The 24,746-nt window shown below is 32.5% G+C and overlaps 1 protein-coding gene across 3 annotated transcripts in view; it reads left to right on the top strand.

Annotated features, from left to right (window-relative positions):
* The window catches only part of LOC124362020 (kinesin-like protein KIF13A), a 224,653-nt gene that overhangs the window by 128,572 nt on the left and 71,335 nt on the right, over nucleotides 1-24,746 (top strand). For all 3 annotated transcript variants that reach the window (XM_046816163.1, XM_046816162.1, XM_046816161.1), the window contains exons 3-4: nucleotides 9,531-9,694; nucleotides 24,097-24,251. In XM_046816163.1, the coding sequence (XP_046672119.1) occupies nucleotides 9,531-9,694; nucleotides 24,097-24,251 (319 nt within the window). The remainder of the gene's footprint in view (nucleotides 1-9,530; nucleotides 9,695-24,096; nucleotides 24,252-24,746) is intronic.

The raw sequence follows: 24,746 nt of genomic DNA, 5'->3' as shown, positions 1-24,746 counted from the left end.
TGTAAATTCAGTTCTTGGGTATGTACATTTTGGGGTTCCATAAAAATTTACAGTTTCACATAGAGCTTTGTGCAAGCAATTATGCCTATTTAAATATACAAAAAAGAAAAAAAGTGTTACTACTGGTGTTCTTAGATATTGTATTTTTCTATTCTCATGATGTAAGGTTAAAAATTGTTTTAGGGAAACTGTGCAAATAAAACATTGCTTTTGGTATAAAGAATTAATTTGTGACAAAATTGTTATGTTACATACCATAGTAACGCTAATGAAAAAAATGTGTTTTTTTAACGTGAAACTGTATATATGTAAATAAAAATCATCTTTCTTCACAACTGTATCTTATCACTTGGAAAGTCTTACATTTTACAATTTTTAATGTTGTACGTTGTGTCATATCTAATTTTAAATGTTCCTGAAGACCGATTATTTTAGCGTGATACATTTTTAGTTGCGATCAGTTGTATCCATAGAGTGTACTCAAACGTTTATAAAGCTGTTTACAGTTTCTTTAATTGCAACCATCTGCTTAAAAATCTTGGAAATTTTGGAAAGGCATTAGGAGTTGTACAAAAAGATTTGTTTCTCTGCAATGAAATGAAATGAAATGAAATGAAAGGAAAATTCCTTTATTTAAACAGGCAAAGTTAGGGCCTCATGCAATGTAGGGAGGAGTGCAATATTATAAACACATTAGATAGTCTCATATACCAATATAATAAAAACAAGCGGTAACAATCTTTCCCATTGTTGGTTCAAGCCGATTAAAACTATACATAATATAAGAAAATAAAAATATAATATAAGAAATATATATGAAGAAATATAGATTTAGTCCTCGGAATTTAATGTCGGCGCTAGTAACTAGCCTCAACCACGATGTGGAACTAGTACATTTGCTTGTGGAATGATCACATCAATGATGGCTTACACATTTTGTGAACAATTGATGATATGATAATAATTCTGATAATGTATATATAAAGATTTATTTACACGCGCACAAACGAGCAATTGGTGGATTACGAGATATGAGTGTACCATACACACCAAGCTTTGCGGAGGTTGCATGAAAATCTCCAAGTCTATAGCTCGTTTCACTTTCGAGATGTCTTGTAGAGAAATAGACAGGCAAACAATCATACATACAAGACATTTCCACATCCCCACGGCAGCCAAGAGAGAAGTTGTGCCAGCTTACATCATAGCACTTATTCTTGTGCGTATGGAATTGAAGTTTCGTGCAAAACTGATAGTCTACAGATGATATATTTACCATGATATCTTGCAGGTAGTATGGCTTTCTGTGTCACTGTGTCACTGTGTCACCAGCCCTGTTAAAGTGTCATATAATTGTTTTCAGTTTGTTTACAATTTTATGTATTCTATGAATCTTTCGTTGCCGTCTTAGTTGCTCATAAGACCGATGTAAAAATGTTCGCTAACGCTCAGCCAAAACCCACCACGGAGTGACATCCGCCACCATCCAACCGTGTTTCTTATATAGACATGAAACTTTATGCAAAATTTCAAGCCTATAGTTCAGTTCGTTTTCGTTATATCGTGTGGACGGACAGACAGTAATTCAATTTTTCAAGCCCCTCGAGTGATAGGATTCGCTAACGCTCAGCCCCACCACGGAGTGGCATCCGCCACCATCCAACCATGTTTCTTATATAGACATGAAACTTTATGCAAAATTTCAAGCCTATAGTTCAGTTCGTTTTCGATATATCGAGTGGACGGACAGACAGTAATTCAATTTTTCAAGCCCCTCGAGTGATAGGATTCGCTAACGCTCAGCCCCACCACGGAGTGGCATCCGCCACCATCCAACCATGTTTCTTATATAGACATGAAACTTTATGCAAAATTTCAAGCCTATAGTTCAGTTCGTTTTCGATATATCGAGTGGACGGACAGACAGTAATTCAATTTTTTCAAGCCCCTCGAGTGATAGGATTCGCTAACGCTCAGCCCCACCACGGAGTGGCATCCGCCACCATCCAACCATGTTTCTTATATAGACATGAAACTTTATGCAAAATTTCAAGCCTATAGATCAGTTCGTTTTCGATATATCGAGTGGACGGACAGACAGTAATTCAATGTTTCAAGCCCCTCGAGTGATAGGATTCGCTAACGCTCAGCCAATAAGAACATGCAGTTCGAAGCACCAGGTGCGGTGGTATTTGTGGAACGTAAACACACATTTGTTTGCGTCAATGGATACTGTTTGTTTGTCATGTTCTACCCGAGTGCAAGAAAATTGTGCTTTATTGTACTTTATTTACATTAATAATTCGATTGGTTTTCTCAGATTGTTACTGTTATGTGTTTTATTAGGGTAGTATTAGGGTAGGGTAAACCTTTATGTAAAATTATATAACAATAAAATGTTTTATGGTGTACAAAGTCTCATAAATTCAAGTAATTTTTGCAAAACATTATTAAATTTACTTCTAAATACATCGTTTAATGTTCTTTAGTTATTTAAATACATCGTTTAATGTTCTTTAGTTATTTTATGGTAGGAACTGGTAATATTAAATAGGGTTTTTTTAAATAAATTTACCAAATATTCCAATTTTAAAAAGAACTAATTGGTTGAATTTGAAATTGGCAAAATATTGTGTGAACATGGTTAACCCACAGATTTGAACAAATGAAACTCGTCTTTTATTTCAACTTAAATTAATGCAATTAGATACATATCTTTTTATAAGCAATTAACTCAGAATTATGATTTATGATTTAAATACCTTGGAACAATCAAGTGATAAATTTACACTTAACAAGATTTTCTTGCAGCATGTTGTCACACAGTTAAGTAATTAAACAATTTTTTCTAAAGCGTGCTTACATGCTTACATCACAATCTGTATTAATTTATTAAATTAAGAACAAATAATCGTAATATAAATAAATTTATATGTAATGCTGGTACAATAATTGACGTATAATTGATTGTGTTAATTATGTACAAAAATAAGAAAAAATGAATTGAATTTTCGCTCACCTTTCATTACTGAGACTTATTCACTAGTGATAGAAACATCGCAAAATGTGTTCTGTAAAACAGAGATAAATTTTATTTCTTCAGTTGTAGAGGTAGCTTGTTGAATGAAAAATAAAAATGCAAAATTATAAAATTTCAAAGTAAAGATAATTTTCAGACAAATATCCACACGTCATTGCCATTAAAAATGTAGGCACGTCGGTAGCGCTACAACAGTGGTGCTTGTATCCTCTCTCAGGTAGATAAAGCAACTTGTCAGCTATAGCACAACATTACCAGTCCATTAGCCAGCCAGCTGTACATATATCCCTCTCTCTCGCTCCCCCTCCGCTACCACATCTGGGGAAACTTTGTCGCAGAATGGGTTTGTTTACCCGCTTCACGTCCCCGTGCTCTGCGTCGCAAAACAAACATTTGCTGACGTATCATTAGTTCCACCTTCGGTTTTATGTTTGTCAGAATTTACATGACATGTGTTATGAATCTATCATGTATTATTCAGTGCCGTATTTAGGGAGCTTTGGGTAGGTTTGATTAATTATTATTATAAATCAGAGTTATTTACGATAAAACCACTGTTCAAAGTATTTATCATTGTATGGTTTGAAGAATTGTATGGAGATAAATACAACTGAATACGTCACGGATTTCAAGTATCTAGTTTTGGTATTGATACACAAAGTGTACTGTTCACAAATGTTCTTTAAGCTGAAACACTGAAATGGGGACAATAGAGAGTTGTATTAAGTGAGTGCTACTTCATATATATATATATATAATTGATTGAAAATGTCGTAGGGAGTTGCAACTTGTTGGCACATAGATGTAACATCTTGGTCCATGGAACTCTATTGATTTAGGGGTCATAAGGTCAAAGGTCGAAGGTGAAGTTGCTCTTACAGCCAGTTAAGTACAGTCAATTCGATAAAAACTTTCGTTACTTTGTGTCGGGTCCTTCGACACTCCTTTGTGTTGATTCGTTTAACTGTATGAATAATTCAATGTAAGGGGGAATTTACTTGCTTTAAATATCGCCTACAGAATTGTGTCAATCAATATAATTTAAAGTTTAAAGGTTAAACACTGGAATTTTCTGAGTGCACGCCTTTATGGTCAGAACCAAAAGTTAATTTACCTTAATCATCATGTGAATACAAGAATGTTCATTGTTTATTGTTACCTGTGTAATGGTTATAGAACCGCACTGAAAGCGTTGCAGAAACAAAATCGCTGAATTCAGGTTTTAATACTTTAAATACATCAGATATGCTAGTTTGATAGAAACTGTAAAAAACCATTTGTAGTTCATTGTATTCATAAAATATACAACGATTATATTAAACATTTAACAACTACATTATTAATTCGCCTTATTTCTCCTAAGAATAGAAGGTTTGATTAATTATTTGTCACTGTAGTAATATAAACGACAAAAAAGTGGGAAAAGGATGCTGTAAGAAGTGATAAGAAGGACACTAATACTCTCAACTTTCCCCACCCTGCAGTGTGTGGAATTTAAATTTTGAATACGAGTTGAGCGCTCTGAGACGATAAGATTCTATGTGCTAAATGATCTGTACGACGAAAATACTACGATATCATCATTAATAATGTATCTCCGAGAAACAGCCAGCCTCAGTACAAACTGCAAGCTTCGCTGCGTACAAACCAAACAACACGGCCACTGCACTCACGATACGAGAACCAAACTCGTAGCGTTGCCTTTTTTGAGGCTGCCACGTTTACCATGTACGTACTTCATTAATGGCGAATGACACCCTGCACTTGTCCTACAATCCAACCAACATTGTATAAACATGTAAAGAAAGTAGCAATAAATATACGCAGAATATAGAGATGTAAATACCAGTGCTGGGGTTTATTACTGAAAACATGAAATAGAAAAGTCTTACTTGGAATCACAGCGAAATAGGACGGCCAGACCTATTAAGTGTAGCACTAGCGAATTATGTTGATTGGCCTTAGTTAACCTAAGTGAAATGTCTAGGCTTGGTTTGTCTTAGATTGGACATCAATATCATAATGTTTAATCTGTTATACTCGGAACTGGTATTGTGTATCTGTGATGTAGAATTTTACTCTTAAAGGTTGTACCTTACTTAGCAAAGTCAGTAATTACAACAGTGTGTATAACCTGTACTTTGTATGTGTCTATGCAGTAAAATAGTGTTGTTGGGCAAGTTTGGCATATTTCATAATATAGTTTTCTTATCTTTGGAAATAACGAATTCAAATTTACCTAATTAAACTGATTTAAAATAATTTAATTTTTTGTTATTCGTGAAGTCCTGCATTTTCAATGAAAACATTGTCAACCCACAAAAGCTGAAGAAATTAATCATGACCTAATATAAATAGTACATGTGATTCGGTACCTAAAGGAGGTAAGATATCCGTAAGCCAGAGATGTATTTTCAACGTGCTTAAAGTATTTAAAAATGCAATTAGTCCAAAAACAGTAGTCAATGGTGAATGTTATTTACTAATTATTTTAGTTATTCTTCATAAAGATAGTCTTGTTAAATAAGTTTTTTTGTTTACATGTTTTTCCTTTATCACTTTCAGATTTAAAATACTCTGTACAGGCCAATATTTATGTCGTATAAAAATATTGTTATTGATTGACACAGGTTTCCATTTTTTAAATTGCCTAAAAATCGAACTACAATTTTAAATATAACTAACAATTCCCATAAAATGTATGATTAATAATTGCATATATTTATGTGAAAATGTAAATATGTTTATGTAATTGTACTTAAACATGTTTTACAAAACAAAAAAGTACAGTATTTATTCCACAAACAGTGTAGGTGGTAGAAGGGGTGTAAGACGAGCCCGATATAACAACACGATGCCGGCAGCTCCTGGCACGGAAGGGGCGGCAGCAGCTGATGAGCACGCGATACAGGCTCAGTCTGGTCCCAGTGTCGAGTAGAACCGCGACCTTGTGAGGTGAGCGCCTTCATTACAATAACTGCAATAACCGCAACACACGTAGGTAACCGAATTGCCGCCGCGATATAGGCTCAGTCTGGTCCCAGTGTCGAGTAGAACCGTGTGACCTTGCGAGGTGAGCGCCTTCATTACAATAACTGCATTAACCGCAACACACGTCGGTAACCGAATTGCCGCAGCGATACAGGCTCAGTCTGGCCCCAGTGTCGAGTAGAACCGCGACCTTGCGAGCTGAGCGCCTTCATTACAATAACTGCAATAACCGCAACATACGTCGGTAACAGAATTGCCGCAGCGATACAGGCTCAGTCTGGCCCCAGTGTCGAGTAGAACCGCGACCTTGCGAGGTGAGCGCCTTCATTACAATAACTGCAATAACCGCAACACACGTCGGTAACCGAATTGCCGCAGCGATACAGGCTCAGTCTGGTCCCAGTGTCGACCTTGTGAGGTGAGCGCCTTCATTGCAATAACTGCAATAACCGCAACACACGTCGGTAACCGAATTGCCGCAGCGATACAGGCTCAGTCTGGCCCCAGTGTCAAGTAGAACCGCGACCTTGCGAGGTGAGCGCCTTCATTACAATAACTGCAATAACCGCAACACACGTCGGTAACTGAAATGCCGCCGCGCCGCGCCGTAACATTTACTAGCCTCCCCGTTCATAACTGTTGTCATTATCCTGAAATGAGTTAAACATACGAATATTATTAATGCAGTGTAATTTGGAATTTCAAATTTTATATAGGTAATTTCATAGTGTTATTCGTTAGCACAATTTTAACCAGTTTCGTTTATTTAAATCTCCATCCATTGATTTCTTGTGCTTTTTAAAATAAGTGTTGTAAATGAGAATATTTCCATCAAATTTTAAATACCATTAAATTAATAATACCAATAGTTAGTCTTTTTAGATTTGCACCTTTTCCACCTTATTTGAATGGCGTATCACTTTTTTTATAAGGGATTCCGTGAGTTAAAATTGAAGTATGCAACATTCTTATTCATATCGCAGCACATGTTGGGTTCGATGGAAAGGGAAATATAAAAGGAAATATTAAATGATAGCTAAAGATTTTTGCAACACTCGAAAATAGAAAAGTTAAATTTACCAGAAACCTCTATTTATATGAAGTGGAGTACAATCACTACACAATATTTAAATATAATAAAATTAATAAGAGTAGAATAGGAATGTTTTCACATTTTGTTTTGTACCTTTTATAATGTTTGCCATATATTATTTACTTAGTAACAGAAACAGTGTTATTTTACAACTTTAGAGTACGTATACATAGTAATATTGGGCAAATAATTAACATCATTCAGTTTTGAAAGTAAAGCATCTTAATGGTAAAACTTTCAGAATTAAACAGTGCAAATATTCGCCCTCAGGGTTCAAACAGCATTCAAAGTTCCATTATTGATCAAATAAACAAGGAGAAAATTATGTTTTATGCAAAGACAAGAGAGAAACCAGTAATGATATGCAGCGAGCGAAAGGGAGAAAATGTTTTGTCCTGATAACAATGTAATGATAACAAGGGAGTCTCATTACCACTGCCACAGTTGTAACCGTATACTGTTTACGTCTCCCTTCTGTTATAGTTTTCATCTCGATTTCTTTTCTCTTCTTTATTACGTTGTTACAACACAATTGTTATACAGCGAAGAGATGCGGGCCAAAGCAACTAAGAGTTGGCTGCTGTATCATACTTTTTCCTAGCCTTTTCACAGAACACCTTTAACATTCTTAACAATGTTTTATTGTAAATGCTCCTTTTAATAGAGATATACTGGTTTTAAATAAACACGTTTTTACAGTTAGTGTAAGTATATATTTTGATTGTATTAATTAACAGTTTTGTGAAATAGTAGTGTCTACTCGAATTAAAATTTGAGTGGATTAAAACTCATTAATAGGTTAAAGTTGTTTAGTTTTTAAGTGGCCAAATATCAAATTTGGTAGTAAATATTTTTTTTTTTTTTGAATGAAGCAAGAAAAATTGGCTGAAGCTTTGCTGCTCTGCAAATTATTATAATAGTTTTTCGAAATATAACACTCGAAATCATGCTACGCACATACACCGTACACATTGAAGTGCCAAATGGGTTAAAAATATATTTTTCAATAAGTAACATTTAAAATTTCATGTAAAAATACAACAATATTCATTATGTTATTCAAATGGAATTGTGATAGTAAAAGTCTAACTGGTGTATGTAACACAGTGTAAATATTACTATTTTTTTTATCAATACGTTAGTAACTGGTTAATAACTAAATATATAAGGAGAATTGTTAATGTTTATTTTAAATTAGTCTTACCACATATTTTGAAACGTCATAGTAGTACTCGAAATATTCAGGCTTCCATAACAAATGAGCTTTATAATTATACCTTAAACATTTTTACCACTCATATTAAAAATGTATTTTTAATATGGTATCATATTATGATATCATCTATGTTGTGTTATTGATTCTCCAACGAGACGCTTTAATTAATGTAACTAAACTGCTCGTCAGTCCGTTGACATCTGGTTAGCTCTAACTGTCCTCTTTAATTGGGCAGCCTCAGAAATATATGTGTTTAAAATTATTTCAAATTAGTGTTTTATATTTGTATTTAAAGCTTACTTTGGAAAGGTAAATCTTATTTAATTTGGAATTGCTTCAAATTCGTGTCGTGTATTTATATTTAATGCCCATTATGAAAAGTAAACGAAAATTAATTTAGTTTCAAGTCATGAAAGTACTGTTAAGACGAGAAGATTTTCTATCAATCTGTGCTCTAACCCGTTCAGTTCCATGTCCAACAGTAGTGCACCGACATTACAGTAAGTATCTGGACACTGTTACTGTGAGGGTTAACTTATATACAAAGTGCACTTCTACAATTTCCATAACGTTCTAATAACATTTACTAATTAAAATTTTGACAGTTACGAGAATAATGATTTCTGCTTATTTTAATTTTTGTTTACCAAACTCTCATTATTTCCTCAACTATATTTCTGCAAGTTTACCAAAGGTTCATCAATTTGTTTAAACGGAGATTTAATTTAATATATGTTATTATAAAATTACAATTTTATTGGTACTGTTTTATCTTGAAAACGCAAATGTTGTTAATGAAAATTTGCCGTCTTCTGGAATTGTGTTTGAATAAAAAAAATTTACATCGCATTCTATATTTGTTAATGCATAATATAGTGTTATTCAATCGTGAGCGAATTAAGATAATTCTGATTACTCTTATGTGTGTATTATAATAGCTTTTTGTTTTCATTGTCAGGCTCTTTATTGCAGTCCATATTTAATAAAATAAGAAGGGTTCTTTAATTGTTTATATAAATTTATAAAAATATTTATTATTATACGTGCTTCTAAAAATACTCTTTAGCAGTTACGTTGAAAATAACAGAATTTTGTGTTTAATGATATTTTTCTGAAAATACAGGATTTTAGGTGATATTGAATCAAATTCACTGCTTCCATCTATCTGACCATTTCAATTGTTGTTGCAGGAAACAGCCAAAGACGTTCGCATTTGACCACTGTTTTGATTCTGCTGACCCAACGTCCCCCCAGTTCGCCAGCCAGGACGCCGTGTTCGACTGTTTGGGGAGGGACATCCTGGACAATGCCTTCCAGGGTTACAATGCCTGTATCTTCGCCTACGGCCAGACCGGTAAGTTTTTGGGGACTTGTTAGACGTTTATTTAGTCCTACAGGTAGCAGTAGTCGGGTTTTCAGTTGAACACGATTTTTGTTCATGGCATCGGCATATCGTCGGTTGATCTTACATGAGTCTGATTTTATAGTCAGTGTGATTTATAAAAGTGTACTCCTGTAATCAGGGAGAGATCCCCAATCCAGTGTTATATTTTTGACGTGACAACGTCTTAAATTAGGTTGCGGCTCGGAGTCACTCATGAAAAAGTGTAACGCCCGGTAACGTTACGATGCCCGTCCAGTGGGTCCGCCGCACGGGATCCGCACGGGATAAAGCAGATAACTGTGGGTCCGCCGCACGGGATAAAGCAGATAACTATGTTTATTCGTGAAAATGTGGAGTGCTTAGATTCGTCATTTACAACAACTACAACAATAAAGGTAAATAATTGTACACTGATATTTCATTATCGTAAACTATGATTGATTGATTAATTGTTAGATTGACACAAAAGTTGAGAAACTGAGTTTATAGGTTATGTCATACTATTGACAAATGTACAACAATAAAGGTAAATAATTGTACACTGATATTTCATTATCGTAAACTATGATTGATTGATTAATTGTTAGATTGACACAAAAGTTGAGAAACTGAGTTTATAGGTTATGTCATACTATTGACAAATGTTGATAGTGTTAAGTAAATTATTAGTTTAAATCACTCTGCAATCAATCGTAATTCAGTCGATTGAGAAGAAACAGCGCGTATTGCTAGTCAAACATTTAAAATAACAAATTATAACCTCTAACCTGTCATAACAGTGCGACCAAACAAACGAACTAAACCGACCAATAACCACGCGCGGAGTTACAATTTAACTGTGTTTAGCAAGAATTTCAAATTCCAATTTTAGTAAATGTTTTATTCAACTTTACCATTTACAATAACAAATTTTAATTAATTTCAAATTATGTACAATGTTTTAGTAAACAAAATATATTTCTATAGTTAAAATTTGTGCAATTCTTATTTTCATTCAATTCCTTGTTCCTATTGTGCAATTTAATAATATTCATATCAATAAATATTCTACCGAGAAAAAGACGTTGTCACGTAAAATCTTCGCCCGTAAAACCGACTTTACAGGCAACCATAATTTTTTATTTGGTTCTGTTGGCAACATTCCTGTTACAGAGAAGTAATGAATACCACTTGTTGAAAGTGAAATGATTCTATCTGTTATTAATGTTTTTTGTTGAATTTATGTTTCAATTTCTTTTCTTAGGGCCTTCTTATTATTGTGTGGTTGTCTGTTCGTCTGTGCGATAACTCTTTATAGGAATGCCGTATACACTTTAGACGTGATATTTAGGTTTTCTTGGCCCAAGGAAGAAATGTATAGATTTGGGGGGTCAAAGGGCAAAGAACAGAGTGTCCGCCTGCGTGAGTTCGTAAGGTCTTAGATACTAAACCTAGTGTATAGGTTCCTGAGAAAGAGTGTTCATGGTCCAAAGAAGAACTTCGTTTTTTTGTTTGTTAAAAAGTCAAAGAGAAATTCGTTTTTCTGTTTGATAACGCTTTCGTTATATTTTTTTGGACCATTCAACACTCTGTTGCATCAGTTTATAACAGGTAGGACAGGCGTAAACTGTTTTGTGATTTAGTGATTTTATTACGAATTGCAGGCCACTTGGAAGTTCCCTTAAGCGCCATAAATAGTTCTGTTATGATCACATTTTTACTTTACTATATATACTGTAGGCCCTTCAAATAAAATGAAAGTCCTATGTCAAAACAAGATGCTTGCCAGATAATGAATGTGTATTCACATTTATGTCATAGTTCATTTCGTTTCCTTAATAATTTAATATAGTCTGACACTAAAGTGGGCTTTCAACTGTTATATAATACAGCTAACAACTAAAATATAGAACAAATATACATGTAAAAATAACACGATCTCTTATTGTTGAAGTCTAATTGGTGGGTTTGGACTAAATAAACAGATTTTATTTTGGAAAAAACTTCTAGTATTTTACAAATTCTACGTAATAAGTAACAATAATTAAATTCTTCTAAGCAGCTCAAATGTTAACTTATGTGATAGAAGGATTGAAATGAATTATTTGGAAAGGATGGCATTCTAGGTCGCTACAAACTATTAGAGCGTCCTTGAAGTGCTGTTGTAAACGGGAGAGCAATTAAACCAATTAGTGAGAGAGCTCGGGTTGATCTAGAAGAGAACAGATTTGTTGTTGTATTAGTTTGCTGCCCTTAATCTGTTTTAGAACATTTCGAAAATAACAAGTTAATCGTCCTAATCTGCTAAGTGGTTAAACAAACCTTTCGGTAGGTATTAAATTTATACATTGCGTTGTTTACTACAACGAGAAAATAAACATAACGTAATTAAAGTTAATAATTCTGTTTTTGACAGTAACTTTAATAAAGTGGACATCAAACTATGGATAACTTTTAATAAAGTTGTATAAGAAAAGGAGTAATGCTTTGTGTTATTTTTTAAATTTTTATCGTTGACAACCCCATGTGGAGCATTTTAAAAATTTTTAATTACCTGATGATGAAACGATTGTTTCGAAACATGTAGTAAACATCTGAAATATTTTTGGACTGTTTGACAAAGTATATAGTACCATAATTGTAGTATACAAAAGCGTATTATAAAATGGCCAGTAGTGGTTGTTTACTTGTCATGTTCACATATAAATGTGAGCAGATAAAACCGAGTATGACATCTCTACACATGTGATATGGCACTCAGAGGCTGTTGTGACTGTAAGCTATTGTACCAGGTGTCGAGTCTCACACCTCCATTACCGTTACCTGTCTCAATTGGTATTTCCTTCTTTTTGTCTGGTTCCGCTCTCTCCGTAAATGTTGTTTAGTTTTGTTTTTTCTTGTCATTGTATTTTCTTTTTATAAAGTTGCCTGCTCTTTGATTTTTTTTTTGGATTGAGAAATAACAAACGGTGTTGTTGATGGAAATCCATGATTTACCACCACGTTGAGGTGCTCTATCTTTCAATAAAAATGAAACAACCCTCTATTATCTTTACTTTTCCTGAAGTTAAAATCAAATCTCGTTTTATACCCCCTCACTATATAGTCCTCTTGACTTATTTATTTTTACTAGATTACCTTTTTTACTGTATTTGTATTTTGAATTACAGATACTACTTCAAAGCTTCTAATTTACTCACATTTGTAGTAAGACTGGCTGTGAATGGCTAATGGCTGAACGGAAGACGCTTAGCAATACAAACAATATTTATTGGTTGATATTTAAAAAAGTTATTATTATCAAAAGAATAATAAATATTATGTATTATTCTCACCATTCCCAGAAGTGGAATATAAATATTATATATACTATAGTATTTTATATGAAGATTGTTAAATACTTTTTTAATAAATTGTGTAATAGCTAAGTCGTAATTTTTTATATTCGTGTTATGTTTAATTCAAATTAGACTCACTTGGTTATATTTAATAACCATAATATCAAGTTATAAATTATGGTTTAGTATTAAGGTCACCGATTCAATCATTTGCGCGTATTCCACAAATAAGGTGATTTTAGTTTTCTCGGATGCCTCAGTATTGGATTGGGTTAGAGATGATTCAAATCCTGTTTGTGACACTGTAGCACTTATCAGTACTATCGCCTTCTCTCCTATATTTTGTCTGATAAGCAACAAGAGACCTGTGGTCCACGAGATCGGACAAAATAGGGCTATGAAGATAACCAATCTCTTCCTAAAATAATGGTCCTCGTTCAACCAATGGTTTTATTGTTTGGAAATAATTATCTACGGATGGAGAAGACATATTATGAAATTGCTTAGATAAGGGTGAATGAAATGCAGGTTATCGTTAAATCAACAAATAATACAATACGTGACAATAAAGGAGAGGGAGAGAGGTCGGCCCTTCTTTAGCCTGATTCTGTCCTTCCTCGTTGGCCCCTGGCTTGTGGAAGGAACTTATCACTTCTCAGTTGTATGTTAACTATCTGAATATATAGTAGATAGATTTCAAAGTGGAGCAATTTACATTTTAAAACTTGTAAAAGTGAAAGGAAAATATACAAATTAAAAAAAAAAAATCATTATGTTGCGCACTAGTAATAGCATCTTTACTAAAATGTATAAAAATATTAATTGGCAAATATCCCATTCAGTAGGTTTGTAATTGCTTAATCTCCAGCAGAACGACTGAAATTTATATCCGCGTTTAAGCAGGCGCTTGCACACTTGGTCTAATTAAGACTGGGCTGCTGCGTCCCTCAGGGCCAAATAACGAACCAGCAACCCTCTTCACCTTACTTTATCATGCCGACAAACAAATCTCGTTTTGATACCCTCCTCATTATGTAGTCCTCTTTACTGGTAGTCTAGTCTGCTCAGTGACTAATATGTAAAAACATATCTCGTTTTGATAACCTCCTCACTATATATTGCTTTTTACTGATAGTCTAGTCTGCTCAGTGCCTAATATGTAAAAGCAAATCTCGTTTTGATACCCTCCTCATTATGTAGTCCTCTTTACTGGTAGTCTAGTCTGCTCAGTGACTAATATGTAAAAACAAATCTCGTTTTGATAACCTCCTCACTATATATTGCTTTTTACTGATAGTCTAGTCTGCTCAGTGACCTAATATGTAAAAACAAATCTCGTTTTGATACCCTCCTCATTATGTAGTCCTCTTTACTGGTAGTCTAGTCTGTTCAGTGACTAATATGTAAAAACATATCTCGTTTTGATAACCTCCCCACTATATATTGCTTTTTACTGATAGTCTAGTCTGCTCAGTGCCTAATATGTAAAAGCAAATCTCGTCTTGATACCCTCTTCGATATATAGTCCTCTTTACTGATATTCTAGTCTGCTGAGTGATTAACATATAAAAAGAAATCTCGTTTTGATACCCTCCTTACTATATAGTCGTCTCCACTGATAGTCTTGTCTGCTGAGTGACTATTATGTAAAAACAAATCTCGTCTTGATACCCTCTTCACTATATAGTCCTCTTTACTGGTCTGCTGAGTGCCTAACATGTAAAAACAAATCTCGTTTTCATACCCTCCTCACTATATAGTTGTCTCCATTGATAGTCTAGTCTGCTGAGTGACTATTATGTAAAAACAAATCTCGTTTTCATACCCTCCTCACTATATAGTTGTCTCCACTGATAGTCTAGTCTGCTGAGTGACTATTATGTAAAAACAAATCTCGTTTTCATACCCTCCTTACTATTATAGTCGTCTGCACTGATAGTCTTGTCTGCTGAGTGACTATTATGTAAAAACAAATCTCGTTTTGATACCCTCTTCACTATATAGTCCTCTTTACTGGTCTGCTGAGTGCCTAACATGTAAAAACAAATCTCGTTTTCATACCCTCCTCACTATATAGTCCCACTGTACTGATAGTCTAGTCTGCTGAGTGACTATTATGTAAAAACAAATCTCGTCTTGATACCCTCTTCACCATATAGTCCTCTTTACTAATATTCTAGTTTGCTGAGTGACCAAACATGTAAAAACAAATCTCGTTTTGATACCCTCCACACTATATAGTTGTCTCCACTGATAGTCTAGTCTGCTGAGTGACTATTATGTAAAAACAAATCTCGTTTTGATACCCTCCTCACTATATAGTCCTCTTTAGTCTGTCTGCTGAGTGACTATTATGTAAAAACAAATCTCGTTTTCATACCCTCCTCACTATATAGTTGTCTCCACTGATAGTCTAGTCTGCTGAGTGACTATTATGTAAAAACAAATCTCGTTTTTGATACCCTCCTCACTATATAGTTGTCTCCACTGATAGTCTAGTCTGCTGTGTGACTATTATGTAAAAACAAATCTCGTTTTGATACCCTCTTCACTATATAGTCCTCTTTACTGATAGTCTAGTTTGCTGAGTGACCAAAATGTAAAAAGAAATCTCGTGTTGATACCTTCCTCACTATATAGTTGTCTCCATTGATAGTCTAGTCTGCTGAGTGACTATTATGTAAAAACAAATCTCGTCTTGATACCCTCTTCACTATATAGCCCTCTTTACTGGTCTGCTGAGTGGCTAACATGTAAAAACAAATCTCGTTTGGATACCCTCCTCACTATATAGTCCACTGTACTGATAGTCTAGTGTGCTGAGTGACTAATATGTGAAAATAAATCATAATTTTATACCCAGATGACTGTCTACTCTTGCTTTGATTAAACTGTAGTATCAAATTATTGTTGCTGCCCTCCTCCTTATATTCTCTTGATTTGTGGTTCTGCTCAACTGAATGACTAATTAGTACAAACTAGCCTTAAGGGTGTTTAACACATGATGGAGGGGGTAGACTCTAAACTTCAAAATGTAACATTCTATTTTTGTAACATTAATGATAGCAAAAAGTCAGAATACTTGTTATTCTACTAAAAATTATATTGCCATAAATCTGTTGTGTTTTGCCTAAATTTTGTCAAGTTTTGTACATTTTTTATAAGTTATGAAACCAAGTGGCTGCAGAACCTCCAGGAAAAGATGTTACAGTATAATAAGTTTCAAATTTGTTAATATTTTTGGAAATAAAATAACTGTACATTTTTTATATTTATGGGGGTTACTGGTACATAAATAAATGTGAACCCATTTTAAAAGATTTACTTAGCAATTACATAGCAGTAATTCAAGTGCTTATTACGTTATAGTTTGCTGTTCTGTAACAAATAAAAGTCAAAGTCAATACATTTAATAAATTGTTATAAAATCAAGGATCATTATCGAAGTCATATTACAGCTGTAATTGACAGCAAAGTCTTAATGTATGAATAAATCTCACAAATGGGAAATACAGAAGATGAAGAAACTATGAAGAAAATTAGCAATATCAAAATAAAATATATTCCATGTGGAAAAATTCCTGAAGTGAGTAAAATGAGTTGTCCAACAGCCTTGAATAATATTTATTAAGAATCTTTTTCTTTTCATACATCTGCATTATAGGTAATAGGTGATTGTACGAGTATACCCTTAGTGCAGTTACAAATTGGCTGTTAAGTGTCTTACTTAACCTGCTCTGAGAAATAACTGCAGTCTCAATTTGTAGTGTTATAGGAGTGATTTTCGCTAACAGGATATTTGAAAAATATATCCTGATATTGCTTGTGAATTTTGAAAAATATACTTTACAGGTCAAAGAGATGTAGATTTATTATAGTTTGAATTTTTAAATCAATAAAAAGAGGTTTACGGTGTTCCGGGGTTGAGAGTCAGGAATTATTTTAATGTTTTTTTGGAGGATGAGGATATCATTAATCCTATTTGTTTTGCCCACACAAGAGTCCATATCTTATTCTGGATTGGAAGAAGGCAAGATAGACAGTTCTTACTTTCTATATATATGATAATTTTTGTTGACATATAAAGATAAGGCGCCTCAGAAGATAAATTATACTCTTGATAATTTTGTGGAGGCGTAATTGATATGGGTATCCCAATTTAAATTCTTGTCAAAAAATATTCCAAGAATTTTGGACTGTTGAGATGTTGCCTTGAAGGTTAGAATTACCATCATCTTAGAGCGAACAAATAAATGTGTCGATAAATATTGTTACTATCAAGTTGGTTATAAATTTGCTTATAAACTAGGGCTTCAAGTAATTTTCCAATAATTGGAATTATAGAGATTGGGTAGTAACACACACATATATATATATATATATATATATATATATATATATATATATATATGTTACTTAAACACTAAAAAACTCTTGAGGTTTTAAGTTCGTCAGAGAAATAACCATTCTCTAAACAGTGGTTAAAACAAAAGGTGAGAGAGACAAAAATGCCAAGAGTATTTTCTTCAAGATATTATTTGATGTACTATATATGTCACAGATATTTGAGTTATTTAGGTTTATAACTGATTTAAAGATATCATCATGTTTTTTATCTATCCATTGAAAAGTTTTTGGTGGATGATTGATGTTATTTTCTAGTAGATATTTACTGGTAGTACGAGATGAATTACCAAGGTTATTTTTAATATCTGACACATAGTTGATATTAAAATGTAAAGGGTTTCTCCTTCCTAAATACATTTGCATACTATTACAATCAGAAACCTTTAATATTTAATTTTATCAAAACTATACAAATCGGAATGTCTGGAATGATTAAGTTAGGCGCAATTGTTTTACTTTGAAATGTTGTAATGAAATAATTCACACAATGAATACTGTGCAAGAAGTAGGAGTGGGTGGAGTAGAGTAAAAGTTGGGGAGTGGAAGAGTAATGTTGAAATAATTAACTAATGGAGGTGAGCAGACGAGTAGTGAGTAGTGTCCGAGGTGTGGCACACTCTGTACCTTGTACAGGTTTAAAGTATCGTGTGAGTATATAACCCTCTCTAAACTATAAAACAGTAATAGTACTCGCTAGCATTTGTCCAACAACTTTACTAAAGTTAATCTTGGCCGTGTCTGAGTTTGTATGTTCAATGCTTGTGCAAAGTTTTAACTTTAATTACTTCCTTCACCTGTTTATTTCTTCTCTTAACACTTTCAGTCAAATGTTAGGTCCCTATTAATTTTATTGTTAACATATTAATAATGATGTATTGTTGCATTTACTTATATTTAATATCAGTGGTTGAAAAAAATGTAAAATACATGCTTTTATCTTAATTAAAAAATATTAATATGTATGGTGGTGTTAATTAACTTTTTACTTCAAATATTACAATTTTCCTAAATATGTTGGTGTCTTGTACAGTAATGTAATAAACTTATATTCCATTTTTATGTATGCTTTAAAAAAATAAAATTAGCAACATAAAATCATACTTGAATACAGTCTATACTCATATTGAAGTATGCATATGCTAAAATATAAAAAAAGATTTTTTAGTTCTTTAAATTATTCATTGTTCCCCATCATCAACAGGTTTTTAGCTATTAAATGGCAAAAACTTTGTTTCTCCTATTTCAATTAGTTATTTTTATATACGTGTCATTTGAAAATTGTAATAATGTAAAATATAAATTTCTAATTGTGTTTCTTTGTGTTTTTCTATTCTTAAAGAACTAATATTTAGTGTTTTTTGTTTTGTATAATTTTAAACAAAAGTGTTATAAATAATTAAATATTTTTAAAACATGGTTTTTATTAATGATTTTTTCACTAGATATGTGTATATTTCCATCTTCATACTTATTTACCAGTGAAGAATATCAAGATCATGCATGAAAATGTTCTTGTAAACACTTGAATAAACCCATATACTATTACCCTGATAATTCCCCTTTTATCGGGGAAAGTGCTTTTGAAATAAAATTATGTAGAATTAATGAAAATATATTTTATACTGATATTACTCGTACAATCCTGTCTTATGATAAATTTATTTATTGCTCAAAATATCATTCATATTGGAGCTAAGTTGGATCACTAAAGCTATTTGGACTGGATATGCAGAGGAGAGATGCAGATAGCTGAATAGTTACAGTTGTCTTGGGAAAAGAAGCAATCTAAATCTCTCTTCCGTCCTCTTTCCATTCTGTTTCTCTTTACTATTGCACATTTTGCATTTTTAGTTATATCTCAGATATGAAGTAAAAGTTAATGCATATTATCTTGTTTTTAATGCATTATAGTACAATTGTTAATTTCTTATCACATTTTTTCTATCCATTTTGATATAAAATATTGTATTACATAAGATATTTGACATGGCTTCTATAACATATTCCTTATGTAAAAAATTGCCATTCAGATGAGTTTTGATATTTTAGATCTTGTAAAAAATGGGAAGAGAGTTAGTTCAAATTTTAAATGGGAAATTGGCCCAATATGTCCTTATTTACAAAGTTTTAAAAAAGTGATCCAAGTCCTGCAAAAAACTACATGTAAAGATCCAAAAATATTTGTAATTTTAATATAGATGTTGTGAAATTTCAAAAATGAGTATGCCTCTCTCTATCTTACTGTAAGTTTAGCTAATCTCATTAAATTATTTCAAGTAATAAAACAAAAGGATTTCAAATAATAATACAAAAGGTTAAGAATATGTGAAAGTCACTTTTCTAACTCTCTGAAAATGAATCAATAAAAAAAAATCTGTGAGATAAAAGTGTGTGAATGTAAAAACCTACTTATTTTATAAATGAATATAAACAACTGCTAATTGCAAATATCAAGTCAATGACGATGGATTAAGAACTCCAGAATATATTAATTACAGTAATGCCAGGTTTGGCGGCATTCAGTTAGAAGTTACTACTGTATTGCTGTTTTATTGAATACTTAAAAAAATTCGAATATTTAATTAAATTATTCGAGGTTTAATTATTTGAAACCTTATGAGAAATCAAAAACTAAGAACACAAACTTTTACAAGTTACCCTATAAATTAAGAGAAGTTTTTCAGTTCTTCTTTGTGCTGCTATATAGTAGATATAACTCTTCCCATTCAAAATCTAGAACAGCTGCCATCTTGAAACCGAGATATTCAAAGTTGAGTTTAAAAGCATTAAACATTTCTATAAAAAGTTTTTACCATTGTTGGTCAGTAATACACTACAGCCAACATTAAAATGAACACACTGAGTTTGAAAATGACTATTGAATATGGTAGGTTGGATATAGTCTAGTCAAGACATGTAAATAATATTGCTATGCCAAGTTTAATCTTAAACAGTTATAAATAATGTTGGTAGTGTTATGGTAGTGTGTTGGTAGTGGTAGTGTTACACAACATTGTGTTTGTGTCTCTTGTGTTATAATATTGTAATCATGCCCATATGTTTGAGTGTGTTTTATACATACACATAAACCTTCTCAAACAGGGCGTTAGTTTTGGGATCAAGGGTCCATGGTTGGCCAAGATGTGCATACATTTTTAAATAAGCGATAATCGGATTAGGAAATTTTAAACTTAAGTAAATCCTTTAATATAAAGTTAAAAGTTGTTTCAGGATGATGACAGCATTTTTAAAGGACTGATAATTTTTTTAAATACTGTTATGCTTGATCTAGTAGACGAGAGAGGTTGTACATACTGGATTGTGATACAAAAGAGAAAATCCATCAATACCAAACTGGAAATTCCCGAGCTGTTTCTCTCAAAAATCTATTAATTTCTAGACTATTTAAAGAAATAAGATTAGATGAAACTTTTATAATAATAGATTCTAAAGATGAGATATGGAAGTATTTCTAGTATTATATAAGACGGAACAGCTCATGTCATTTGAAAGGAAATCATAACAAGCGGAAACAGTGAGTAAAAGTTCACTTGGTGGTACATGAAACTTGTTGTTTTTGAAAGTACTGTTGAGTACAGTTAGAGAGCGACTCTGTCTTGACGCCAGCAGACTCTGAAACAATTGGACACTGTTAGACCCACTGACAGTTATTGTTTACGAGACTTTAGGGATCTGCTTTTTACTGCACAAAAGTGTGTCACAACACTCACCCTCACTGAGTTCTCTGTGTCTTTCACATTTTACGCAGAGTTTATAACATTCACTTTGCTTTATTTATTTAAAATGTTTATTTCAGCATTAAATAATCTCGAGTGGACATGATTTGGGTGTTCTTAAGGTTTCAATAATTGTTTTAGGAATGAAATAAAAACACTATTCATTGATATTATTGTACAATAGGAATAGTGTAAAAAATTCTGAATATAATTTTACAGCTAATTTAAGATAAAAAAATCATTAAAAATGATAAAATAATCATAACATTTATATTCATAAAGAAATTTCTCAAATGATTAAAAAGTTTAGGATAAAATATATTCTTTATTGATTTTTAAGCTTGCAAAATGCATGTAACAAAGCATTTTTACACGTATCAATAATGTTTTATATTGTTGAAATATTACAAAACCGGTATATTTGGAGAACTTTGTAATGAAAAATTTTAGAAAGAAATTATTACTGTATTTATCAAATTCGATTGAAACTTGACACTTTTCTGACCTATTTTAATTGTATTTTAATCATAGAATATTTGTCTATGTTTATAAAAATTCTCATCATTCCTATATCTCATGTTTATCAGTAATCGTCTACTAACACTGTGATATAGCAGGGTTGGAGAACCACATGTCGTGTAACAGACAAATTTTTACATCCTCCCGGCAGACTTATGAGAAATTGTGCCAGCTTATTGAGTGATATGCTTTAATGAGGCACAGCCAAATCCCATGGATGGACATGTAGCATCGTAGAATTTATTCTTGTCTCTGTAGAAAGGAATTTTCATGCTAAATTTAAATCCAAGAGATACAATCTATCTTCAGATATCTGACAGATAGTTAGGCTACATGTGATACTATGTCACGTTTACTATTACTATGTTATACGATTTGATGAGTTTGTTTATAACTTTATTCATGATGGTACTAGTACTATTTACTAAAAAGCTACAAAACATATAATAAACAAGTAGGAAATTGATTTAAACTTAGCTATAAGTACTGACACAATATTAATACTAAACGAAATACATTAAATATATTTAGTGAAACAATCAATTTGATACATTATAATTAGTTATTACACTACATACAAATCTAAAACTTCACTCATTCAACCATTCAAGACACCTGACGACACGCTCTCCACAGACCCCACCAACCACCATCCCACATAGCCTGCAAAAGAGAGTATGGGGTATGGCTCTCAATATTTCTAATATTGACAGGGAGCAAGTCCTAAATTGGCATGCTTGAACCTGTTGAAAACTGGAAAATAGTCGATAACAATAGCTAGTAGAGAAGCTCTTCTGTGTGAAGGTTGCCCACTGTTATCAAATATGAGATTAAAATTGTTGGACACATAAATAGGAGACTTTAACTTGATGATTGAGGATAAAAGACTGAGGATGTGATTATCATGAAACTGTTGAAGTTTGAGAAGAGATAGTTGCTGGAAATAAGGAGGACATTTGCAGTATGTTCAACATTGAAAATATAAATATTATACAATAGTTTTGACTTGAAGCTTGTCCGACAGCTCAACAGTCATGCATTTTTAAACTGTCACAATAGTTGAAGCGACAAAACACAAAAACCTTAACTAACGTTGGCGTTGAGTGGCAGGTATAGAGTAAAATGTTTTAAACTGGGAGTGCTGGTAAAAACTGTTACAAATACATTTCTCGATGCTGCCTAAATAGAAATGAAACTTCCATATAAAATTTGTCTATAGGTCAGTTTGTTCTTTAGTCATCTTATGGGGTTGACAAGCAGACAGAAAAACATTTTTCCAGGCCCTCATCAAGTGATAGACTTCGTTAACACTCAGCCAATAAAATTAAAGTTTGTATAGAATACATCTTTTTAAGTATAAGTACTAAGAAATTACCATTATGTTGAGGTTTTTAAAATATTTGTTTAATGATTTAGTACAACTTAATTTTAACACAGGGCAAGTTTTTAATATAACCTGTTTCTATTGCATTTTGGTGTAATTTTACTTTCTCCATTTTCTGAACATATTCTACCAATTTCATTTTGCTCAAATGTTTTTACTTCTAAATTATCTGTTAATTTAATAAAATTACCATTTAGTGTTAAGTATTTTGTGATATTTATAGAATTTTGTTTGAAATTTTGTTCAGTTTCCTTAGTTTTTTCTTATCAAAGGTGTATACGATCCACCATTCAGGATTTATGGTAATTTGCAATGACATTTTGTATTTTTTATTACTTACCTTTATATCAAAACATGTTTAGTTAGTACTAAAAGGATGTATATACTGATCTGCATTGCCATTCATGTGTTTACGTATGTGACATATAGCAAGTAATAATTTATATTATTCTGTACAATATTTTCAATCATAACTTGCAGGTGTTTGAGATTTTATGTCAAAATATTCTGTAAAGTATTCTTATGTATTTAGAATGGCGGTCTACTGGTGCAACAATTTTTTATTCAGTTATACTAATTTAGCTATAATTACTAAATATAATGATTTTTATTAATAAAACAGATTATTATATAAAAATATAACATGGCACCACCATGATGATGGGTAATGATTCCTCAATTTTGGCTATCTCTTTGATCTCATTGCCAAATACTACTGATGCACAATGCTGTTAATACACTGTTACAGGGTCGGGAAAGTCGTTCACGATGATGGGTAGCCAAGACTACAAGGGCATCATCCCTTGACTGTGTGACTCTCTATTTGATCTCATTGCCAAATACTGCTGATGCACAATGCTGTTAATAGACTGTTACAGGGTCTGGCAAGTCATTCCCAATGATGGGTAGCCAAGACTACAAGGCCATCATCCCTTGGCTGTGTGACTCTCTATTTGATCTCATTGTCAAATACTGCTGATGCACAATGCTGTTAATACTCTGTTACAGGGTCGGGCAAGTCGTTCACGATGATGGGTAGCCAAGACTACAAGGGCATCATCCCTCGACTGTGTGATTCTCTGTTTGATCTCATTGCCAAGCAGCAGAGCTCTGAGCTCATGTACAAGGTAGAAGTCAGCTACATGGAGATCTACAATGAGAAGGTATTTTATGTTTGAAAATCACATGGCACTGTAATTAATATACAGTAGATTGCGTCTGATTAGTGAAATAATTGATTTTATATGAATTTAAATGTTATATGAGTTGTTTTAAACATTTCTCATTCTGAAAACATATTATTAGGAGTTAGTGTTTTTACTTTTTTGTTGAAATGCAATACATTTCGGTCAGAAATGTTTAAGCTTTTTGGTATTCTCCTGAGCAAAGTGAATTATTTTTGCCCAGATTTCCAATTTTTAAGTTTATAGATAGAAATTAATAAATTTAGGCAAAATCCAATCATTACAGTGAGAAGGAGAAGCATTTAAAAATAGGTGAAACAATTTTCTGCTATCAATTGCAACTTGTTTGTAAATACCCTGCCTTAAAGTATTAAACTGTAGGGATCATAGAATAAACAAATCTCTAATCAAACTGAGTACAATCATATGCCATTTTATAATTTGACTGACATAGTAAAGCATGTAATGAAGTAA

This window comes from Homalodisca vitripennis, chromosome 5 (assembly GCF_021130785.1).
Source record: "Homalodisca vitripennis isolate AUS2020 chromosome 5, UT_GWSS_2.1, whole genome shotgun sequence".
In the NCBI taxonomy this organism is placed as follows: Eukaryota; Metazoa; Arthropoda; class Insecta; order Hemiptera; family Cicadellidae; genus Homalodisca; species Homalodisca vitripennis.
This window is presented reverse-complemented; position numbering and strand designations above follow the sequence as displayed.